At 51.0% G+C, this 9,926-nt stretch overlaps 1 protein-coding gene across 2 annotated transcripts in view; it reads left to right on the top strand.

Annotated features, from left to right (window-relative positions):
• Positions 1 to 8,817: 8,817 nt before the first annotated feature.
• PRR18 (proline rich 18) overlaps positions 8,818 to 9,926 on the top strand; it is a 4,159-nt gene continuing 3,050 nt past the window's right edge. Inside the window, exons 1-2 of one of the 2 annotated variants that reach the window (XM_035297127.3) lie at positions 8,818 to 8,898; positions 9,057 to 9,926. The exon at positions 9,057 to 9,926 is cut by the window's right edge and continues 3,050 nt beyond it. In XM_035297127.3, the coding sequence (XP_035153018.3) occupies positions 9,087 to 9,926 (840 nt within the window). In that variant the 5' untranslated portion in view covers positions 8,818 to 8,898; positions 9,057 to 9,086. Of the gene's footprint in view, positions 8,983 to 9,056 lie in introns of both variants that reach the window. The other variant, XM_054254603.2, reaches the window with a different exon arrangement.

The following is a 9,926-nucleotide window of genomic DNA, read 5'->3' as shown; positions in this document are numbered from 1 at the left end:
TGGAGCGTCACATAGGGAGCGGGGCTGTGGAAAACACGGAGCTGGAGTTTTAGTCTGAGTAGCGGCAGCCTGAAGAAGAATCTTATTTTAGAGAACAGGTGAGAGTGGGAGTAAGGAAAATAGAGAGAAGTTTGCAGAAAAGACAAGGAAGAAAGTCATGTGCTGAGCTCTGTCTGGGGCCTGCCTCATCTGTGGGACTGCCCACAGCCCTATGGCGTGGCCGAGTCTCCATGCCTTACAGAGGCAGCTGCTGTGTTGACTCAGCCTGTGTGGCAGGGCCAGGTGTGGCCGGCACGTGGGCTGCAGATGCTGCGACCCGGGTTGCGCTGTTGCCTCCCCACAGTCATTTGTTATATATCCGTGTTTGTCGGCCACAGAAACGTTCCCCTAGGAAACATTCTCGGAGTTGGGCATCTCCCTGAAAAATGTCTTCAGCTTTGTTTCTGCCCAGGTAGACCTAAAAATGGGAATGGCTGTTGCTTCCCCTTTGCCCTGTGTTGGTGCCAGGGTTTGGCCTGATCAAAGTAAGGGGCCCTCTAGGAGTCCATGTGAGAGAAGTGGGGGGTGAGCTTGAAAAGCCTCATATCTAGGCAGCCTGAGAGCCAGAGCAGGGACTGGTGGCACACAGGGTGAGCTCCGCCTATCTCCAAAGGGATCCCGGTCTTCCAGAACTGAGGGATAAACTGGATGCCACACTTAGAGTAATAGTTTGGAGCAATGTGGGTTCAGAAAGTACCTCTGAAGCCTGTTGCTGTATTGGAAGTGGGGAGGTCCCAGGACAGGATATGGAATAGCTTTGGGTTTACCATGGGATGGAAGGCCTGGCCTTGGGATAGAGAAGGATGTCATTCAGCCTGCCGAGGTGGTGGAGAGAGACACCTGAGTTTAGACAAGGGTGTTGGCTTGCTCAGAGCTCTCAGGCTTCCTGGATGGATAGGATGGATGCCCTAGGTCCCAGCACAGAGGTAGGCAGCAGAGCAGGCACGGCTTGGGTTCCAGAAGGCCTGGGTCGGGGCTGAAAAGGACTAAAATTGGTGAGCACAGACTCTGCACCAGGGGTGTGCCATCTGATGCTCACTGGAACTGCTATGCTTGTGTGCAGAAGAACCTGCAGTGTCAGGTGAGCACCTGGGCGAGTCGGGGTTTGACCGCAGATCCAGTGGATCTCCTGCCCGGGGAGGAGGAGAATGAAGGGCAGGCTACTATGGTTAGGAGGACAGACGGGCTGTGTTGCATCCGCGGTGGGAATGGATGAGTGTGAGGTCTGCAGAAAGCAGCACTAGCACTGCCTTTGGGTGCAGCCTATTTAAGTGTGGAAATTTCCATTCAGTCACTGGTTAGCCCAGTAGGGGAACTCCCCCTGAGACTTGCTTCCTGCACAAGTTTTCAAGATGGAGGGCTACTGAGAGAGGTCCCGCAGCCACCAGAAGTCTTCTGTGCATCAGTCAAGTCCTTAGCGTGATCATCACATTTTCTCTTCTGTGTCTCACAGCACCCTTCCCTTCTAGCTGGTTCTGCAGCTGGCCAGCAGCACACACAGGGATTATGCCATAACTGCCCCGAGGAGTGCGACTCCTGCGTTGGCGTGTTCTGGGATTATGTGGCCAGCTACCTTACAGTTTGCATAAGAGAGCTGGTAGCCTCCTCAAGCAGAATCCATGCCAAAGGTTTACAGCTGTGGTCCACAGATAGGCTCTGGGGGTTTCATCAACCCCTGTGCCCGTACATACATACATGTTGTATTCAAAATTCAGTGTTTCTGTTTTCCATTGCTTTTTCCAGATCCTCAAGGGGCCCCCGACGAATGTGGAAATCTAGCACAAACACGGGGGGCCAGCTCTGGTTGGAGGCCAGCAGTGGCTGTCAGAGGAAGTTAACTGGAAGTTGGGCAGGTGGCCCAGGCTGAGCTTGCCTGCGGCTCCACTTCTGTATGGAGGTCCGAGTGCCTTCAGGGCATGGAGCAGCACCATCCCTAAGTGAGCTTGGGCAAGCACCTCCCCTCTGCTGGCCTCATTTTCCTCATCTCAAGCAGCATTTAGATGAGGTTAGACCGCATTAAATTGACAGGATTGCTGGGAAGAATACATGAATGAACAGTGACAGAAAAGTCAGTGTGTGAGCGCTCCTAAGCCAAAAAGCCATGGTGTCTATTGAAGGACACTGCAGGAAAATGGAGAAAAAGCTGCCTTGACAAGCATCTCTGTGAGACTTTGCGAGCAAATGAACTCATGCCTGGGTGCTCAGCTCTTGTGGCTGAGTGAGTCACATGAACAAGGGAAGGAGATTTCCACTCTCCACCCCCCAGAAAAAGCAGGTGCAGCCACAGAGCCTGAGTGTGAGGTGAGCAGAGCAGGCAGCTCTGGCTGGGCCTGGCTCGGTGGGCATCAGGAAATGGAGCTGAGAACCCTGGTGTACTGGTGACAGGTGAGAGCATGGGTGACATGTGTCAAGGCTCTGCAGCTGCCTCTCATCCTGGGGGTGTTGGGAACTGAACCCTGTACATGACAGTGACCACAGATCACCCCTGTGTGGACTTGGGTTTCCAAGTAGCTAGAGGGAAGGTGGGCATGGGGAGGGATCTCAGATCAGCACAGGATTGGGGGGTGCTGGGGAGTAAGGGTCAAGAACCAACTAATATTACAGTCCACGTTTGCAAACTTCTTCATCTTTTTTATTCCCAGACTGGTATGGTGTAAGAAAACACGTCTTCTCTCTGCTCTTTAAGCATTGATTAAACTGTCTCTTGAAGTCTAGAACTAGCTGTGAAAATGTTTGCAAGGTTATTTAAAGTTATATTATACTCGTACACAGCCCCTTTAAAGCTGTTGTTGAATTGTGGGGGCCGGACTGAACATACTGAATATATACAGTAGTTCCTGCGGTGGGCTGCTGAGTCAGTGAATCCCCTAGTCACCTCTTAGTTGTCCAAGTACAATCAAACCCAGTGCTGGTTTACTTTAGGGACTTTCTTTCACTTACAAGTGAATTATTTAAGGAACAACCTAAAAGGAGATGCCTTTGTCTGGGGGGTAAGGGAGCAGATATAACCACCAGCCTCACACAGGAAGTGTTTAGTGTTTGTATGTAAAATAAAATGGAATGCATTGAAATTGCCAGGGAAAGATGCAGTTGACAACGTTTTGCTCTATGAAGTCAAGCCCTGGTGACTAGGCCCAGGGAAGCACCCCCCCGGTTTAACATCAATGCTCCCAGGAGGTGTCACTGGATCCACATAGGTTTCTATGGTTAGCATCATCATCTTTCATTCTGGGACAGTTTGGTATATATTACAACTTCCGCTGCCTAATTAAATGTATCCAGGTTAGTTTCCTGTAAGTATCCACTAGCCCACCCTTAGTAAACATTTAGTAGCACAGAGATTCCATCCATTTTTTTATGTAAAATCTGGAAATTCACCTGCTTCCTACCATATGAGTATATTGTGAGTACATAAAATATATCTAAACACTAAGCTTTGCCAAGAAAAAGGTGTGAAGAAACTGAAGGCCTGTCATTTCTAACAGCAGCCTTTGACTTTTCTGTCAGCCCATGTTCTTACTTGCTTTACTCTGTTCCAGATGGTTATAAGAAGGAACCAGGTGATAAGTTTTGCTTTCAAAGTGAAGAACATGCTTTGCTAGCCAAGATGATGGTCAGCATGTGGGAGCTTAGGAGTCCCCTGAAGCACATCAGACAATGCAGCACTAATGACGGCATGTTCCCGGGATGCCTGGGGGCCCGGAGGCCAGTTAGGGTCTGTCTGCATAGTGATACTGAGCCACAGTCACTCTTTTCCCCTCTCCTGCCATCCCCAGCACACAGCAGCATTACTGTGGCCCCGTGGCATTGCTGTGGCCCCGTGGCACATGATGGCACAGGACGGAACACAGTGGATGCGAGATCCCAGGCTTCCTGTGAGCCCACCACTTACTCTCATTTGTTTGTTTCAGAAAATAGTTTTTTTAAATATATTAAAAATATGTTACATAATGGATTTATTGCTAACATGTAATGTATTTAAAGCTATTTAAATTTCTAATAAGGTTGATGTAATAGGTAAAATTCACAAAACAGAAGCTCTTTGGGGTTCTCGGTAATCTGGTCTTGAGACCAAAGAAATTGGGACCCCCTGGCATTGAGGGAAGAGAGTGTGCTCTGGACCTCACTGCCTGGACAGCCTGCCCCTCGGCCGTGTGCTAGTTGTGTGGCTTGTTGGGAAAGCCTTGCTTTGTCAGCTGCAAAATGAAGGTATTGCTAGTACTGCTCTCATAAGGCTTTCATGAGCTTAAAGTGGTATAACTAATCTGCATAAAGTGAATTATTTACTGCAGAATAGACTGCCCATTACCACCTTAATAATGGGGAAAAGGAACACTTTAATTAGCATCCAACACACTTCCTAAGTTTTTCTAATTCCCAAATCCTTTCACAGCGTTAGAAGAAATTTAGACATGTTTAAGTTACTGGCAAGTTTTCCAAGTAGTAAAATTGGTTTTAAACTGAAATAAGCTTTTCCTGTTTTAAAATTTGGGTTTAGTGTTAGTTCTAGATGTTTGATTGCTTACTGTTATAGCATGTAAAACTGCTTGAGTGAAAATATTGAAAGAAGTAGACCATAAGGGGATAATGAGAAAAACAGTGTATTGAAATATTTTCCATTTTGAAGTTTTTCTGAATGTACACTTAAGTATTACGTGCCTTAGTAAAATAGAAATTAAGTTAATGAGAAAAACGGAACATTTCTTAGAATAATGGCTAACTTCCTGGTGTTGAGATCACTGGCTCTAATTTTATTCATGTAAAAAAATGTAGGAATGACAAGTTGAGCAGCCAGTGTGCATTGTGGGGGAACATGGAATCCTTGGGGTCATTTCTGTAGGGTCCAGGCAGTTTGATGAACAGATGTAAGGCCCCTTACACAGCAGGGTCACCAAGCTGCAGCCCTGATCATTCTTCAGTTCACTCAGTTCAAATCAGTGGGACAGTTGCCCTCTATCATTTCAGTTGGGCCTGAATGTAGTCTTCTCGGTCTTTCATCTTAGTGATTCAAATGTTCCCCGTGGACATATTACTCACTGGAAATGTCTTAAAGAATTGTTGTAATGGAAATTCTTTACGCTGATAAACACATTACCGTGACAGAATAGCGGGGTGGGCGGTTAATCACCATTCCCAAATGTGGACAATATTGTGTTATTGTTATATTTGAAATCCAAAAATCAAATTTAATTCAAAACATAAATGACATAAGTCAAAAATCAAGACAGTTCTAAATACATATGACCCTTGAGCAATGTGGGGGTTGGGGGGGGTGCCAGCCTCCCACAGGGTCAGAAATCCTTGTATAACTTTTGACTCTGCAAAACTTGATTACTAATAGGCTACTGTTGACCAGAGTCTTGTCAATAACATAGTTGATTAACATTTCGTATGTTACATGTATTATATATATTATACAGTATTCTTACAGTAAAGTAAGCCGAAGAAAATGTTATTAAGACAATTGTAAGGAAGGGAAAATATACTTACGATTCTTAAGTATACAAGTGGATCATCATGAAGGTCCTCATGCTCGTCACCATTTCCTTGAGGAGGCTGAGGAGGAGGAAGCGGGGGGTTGCTCTTGCTGTCTCAGGAGTGTCAGAGGCAGAGGCAGAGGAAAATCCTTGTATAAGTGGACCTCACAGTGCAAACCCATGGTGTTCAAGGGTCAGCTCTATTAGGTTTTGCTTAATCAACCTTTCAAATCAACCAACTTATTTGAGACAGTAAATTTAGATCAGATGTAATCATGCATTTAGAGATCAACTCTTGTTCAGGTGAACCCCAAAATACAGTTCTGAGACAGATTAGCTGACCTCAGTATTCTAGTACCCAAGCTTTACTATTTAATATTATAAATAGTTATAATTATTGTGTTCTGGGCCAGCTATGAGAAGTCCCTTGTAAATTATAAGTTAAACTGTATTATTTTTATTTATTTATTTAGAGACAGAGTCTTGCTCTGTTGCCCAGGCTGGAGTGCACTGGCACGATCTCTGCTCACTGCAATCTCCACCTCCTGGGTTCTATTGATTCTCCAGCCTCAGCCTCCCAAGTAGCTGATATTACAGGTGCACGCCACCACGCCCAGCTGATGTTTGTATCTTTAGTAGAGATGAGGTTTCACTATGTTGCTCAGGCTGCTCTCTGACCTCAGGTGATCCACCCACCTTGGCCTCCCAAAGTGCTGGGATTACAGACATGAGCCACCGCATTCAGCTACTATATTCTTTAATTGCCTTTCAGTTACACCTGCTGCTCTGAAGTTAAACGTGGCCGTCTCTGGTGTGGCTTTCCTTGCTGGGAACTGCTGCTGGCTGCTTGGGTCAACTGAAGGGTACTGGTAACAGGTTCTTCAACAGCCACAGCACCAGAGAGGGCCAGTGACAGAGGCCACTTTCACACGGTGTGTTCCAGGGCCAAGCCAATCTTTCTAACTTCTAATTTACATGGAGCTGAAGGTTTCAAGTAGCAGAAGTAGCTGGGCAGGGGACAAGCAATGTTGTCATTTGGGTGCTTTTATCAGAGTCCGGAGAGGGGGAGTCGGTCGGCAATGCTAACTCCTCTGTCACTACTGGGGCAGCAGCCTGCCATGAGACCCTGAAACTCAGAACCCCTCATAGGAGGATGCTTTGCTCTGGGGCTTCTGGGGAGGCAGGGAAGAGGCACTGCTCCTCCTTCCTGGCCTGGTGATGAGGTAGCAGACACTCAAAATGTACTTTGCTGCCTCTCAAGGGTCACACAGACTTACAGCTTTCCACATCTCCAAGCTTCTGGGCTGGGAGGACTTGGAGAATCCCAGTTCCTCATCTGGTCAGACATGTGCATCAGTCTGATAAAGTGTCACTTTCTTAGCTTAAAAAGGCCCAAATTGCTACTCGTATATGGGTGAGAGGTCACTTAATCCAATCACCTTGATCTACCAAAACTTTCCCTCTCAGCTTCAGTGTAAAAGTTGCCATCTGGCCTTGGATCACACTCCTGAATTGGAGTCTTATCTCCTCCGCCCATTAGAGCATGTGATGGCAGGTGCACAGCTACCTCGCCTCTGTACGCCCGGTGTCCCAGCAGAATAGAGACAGCAGTGCACGTTGGGAGCATTATTACAAGGCCACCAACCACTCTCGTCCCCAAACTGTTCTTACTTCTGAAGCATCCTAGGAGGACATAGGAAGGAGAGGACCCCACCAGCCCAACAATTTTGCACATTGCCACCAGCACCATCACAGCTTTTGAACTGTGGGGATCCAAACTCAGAGTCTGGGTGTCCAAGTGTTTGCTGATTTTTCTCCATAGCCTGCCTCTCCAGCTGTGCCCCCCAAAAATAATATTTGATACTTCCCCCCGCAGTCCTATCCTGCCTCACCCTCTCTTTCAGTCCTCCAGTTTCCATGGTACAGAACTATGGACCTCCTGCTGTCACTGAGGTATCTCTTCCCACTCCTGCCCAGGGATTCCAGAATCTGGAATAAAACACATGGGGCTGGGGAGGGGGCGGTGTCAATATCTTAGGACCTCACCTGTCAGGCTGATTAACAGCTTGAGCCCACAGGCAGAGACAAACTGGCAGAGATGGAGGGAAGGTGCCTGGGAACTGGGAGACTTGTTTCAAAGCTGTACTGGGGTGGTTTGGGAGGTGCTGGTAGAGATGATGGGGCCCAAACCTGTCACCCCAACCCAAGCTCTGGTGAGAAGTGTTTCTCACCACCTACGACCTTCCCTTCACACTCCCCTGTATCCACAGCGCAGTTCTCTGGGGCGACCAACAGTCAACAGGGGGAGGTGTTGCTACTGCCGTGGAGACCGGGGCCGGCTGGGGGAGGGCGATGCTGTCCTGCTGTGACTGTTGGCACAGGGCACATTTGTGTTTACCCACATTTGAATGTGCTTTGGAGCTAACCTGGGGCCATAACACATCACTCACCCTGTTTCCATCAGAAAAGCGGATCTGATGGAAAGTACTCTGTGGAAATCTAAGCAGTTGATGATTATCCTTAAGGAATGCAGGGACTGCACATACTAAACGTTGACTTTTTGATCCATTGCTTTGCAACGGCTCAATTATTCGCTTATTAAACATTTGAATGTTGTAGGATGTCTTCATGTGTCTACAACTAGATGTAAATTGACAGTGAAGATTTGTCTCATTAATCCTGAATCTTTGCTACGGTGATAAATAGATTGCTTTGCTCACAGGAATTACTCATTAAAGGAACTTAATGTCTAATATTTGCCATATAATCATTATTATATGAAACTGAACTATTTTGCCTGTTCATAACTGACTCCTCAAGGGGTGGCCTGAACACTGTAGGATTCACTGAAGGTCTTTTCTCCCGTCTCAGCTCCAGCTCGCTTTTTTCTGTGAAGTAGGATGTGTGGGGCCGCAGAGCGGGATCTATTCGCGGTGCCTTTTCTGCTTTCTCGAAGGCGTGGAGAGGCCGTAAGGGACTTTCTCTTAAATCTGCAGGGCCTCCACCTACGACCCCGGAAGGCTGCCAGCTCCCCAGGGGTTGCTCCTGGCGTCCGAGGGACTAAATTAACCTCGGGCCACCGAGCGCCATCTGGGGGAGCCCCGGGACGCTTGGCGCGCGCTCCGCCCTCCGCTGTCCTGGCACTTTGTTCGCATTCAAACAGTCGGTCGTGACACCAGCGGGGCACAGCCCGGGGCCTGGCAGGGCCGCGTCTTTAACGAGCGCGCTGGGCACCTCCTCCTCCTGCCCGCCCGGCCCACGTCTCGGCCGTCGGGACCCAGGGGCGCCGCGACTTGCCCGCAGTCGGACGGTGGGAGGCGGTTCCCGCAGGGTCCAGTCCCGGGAGCACCAAGTCGGGAGGAGCACCCTGCCCCAGGAGGAGGTAAGGGTGGAAGCCTCTCGCTTGGAGTCACCGGGTTTGGTCGCCGGGATGTGAAGAAGCTGGAGCGGCCGCAGCTGGACGCAGGTGGGTGTGGAGCACGGAGTGGCTGCGGGGACCGGCTGCGCGCACGGTGGCTGAGCACCCGCGTCTCCTTCTAGAGGCTGAGGATCCCGCGGCTCCGCTGCACCATGCCCTTCCCGCGCGTGCCGCCGCCGCTCGCCCCCGTCCCGGGGGCCCAGGCCGCGCTCCAGTTACCCCGGAGGCCCTGCGCCGCGGGGGACAAGAAGAGGCCCCCGGAGCGGTCCGAAGGGCACCTCTCCAGTTCCTGGCCCTCCGCCACGCTCAAGAGGCCGCCCGCCCGGCGCGGACCGGGTTGGAACAGGACGCAGCCGCCGGCCCCTCCAGGCGTCTCCCCTCAGACCTCACCCGGCCGCGCGCGGGCCCCGGCCACGTGCGCCACGCCCCGGACGACCGGCTCCGGCTACAGCCCGGCGAGGACCAGGACCACCTACGCCGCGACCTCGGCGGGGACGGGCACCACCGCCGCGGGTACCTCCTCGGGACCCGGGGCCAGGCCCGACGCCGCCGCGCGCTTCTCGCTGAGCCTCACCCCCGAGGCTGTCCTGGTCATCCAGAGGCGTCACCTGGAGAAGCAGCTGCTGGCGCGGCCCCGCAGGCCCTTCCCCTCGCCCTCGACCGAACCCAGGCGCCTACTCGCCCCCTGTCCCCGGGCCAGGGCGGCGGGCTCCCGGAGGAGCGGCCCCGCCAGCGACCCCGACACGACCCCCGCCGCCGGCCTAGGCCGCCTAGCGCCTCGGCCCCGCGCCCCGCTGCTGACCGGCGGCCTGCAGGTTCCCCAGCTGAGCCCGCGGTCGGGGTCCCTGCGCCCGGTGCTCAAGGTGTCGCTGCTCAACGAGCGGCACAGGTACGACGACGTGGAGTACGAGGAGGAGGAGGCAGAGGCGCTGGACGAGGGCCTGGTGCGCAAATGCACGGAGTGGCTGCGCGGCGTGGAGTCGGCGGCCGCC

The sequence above is a fragment of the Callithrix jacchus genome, chromosome 4 (assembly GCF_049354715.1).
Source record: "Callithrix jacchus isolate 240 chromosome 4, calJac240_pri, whole genome shotgun sequence".
NCBI classification, from domain to species: Eukaryota; Metazoa; Chordata; class Mammalia; order Primates; family Cebidae; genus Callithrix; species Callithrix jacchus.
The sequence above is the reverse complement of the archived record's forward strand: the minus strand, read 5'-3'. Positions and strand labels throughout refer to the sequence as shown.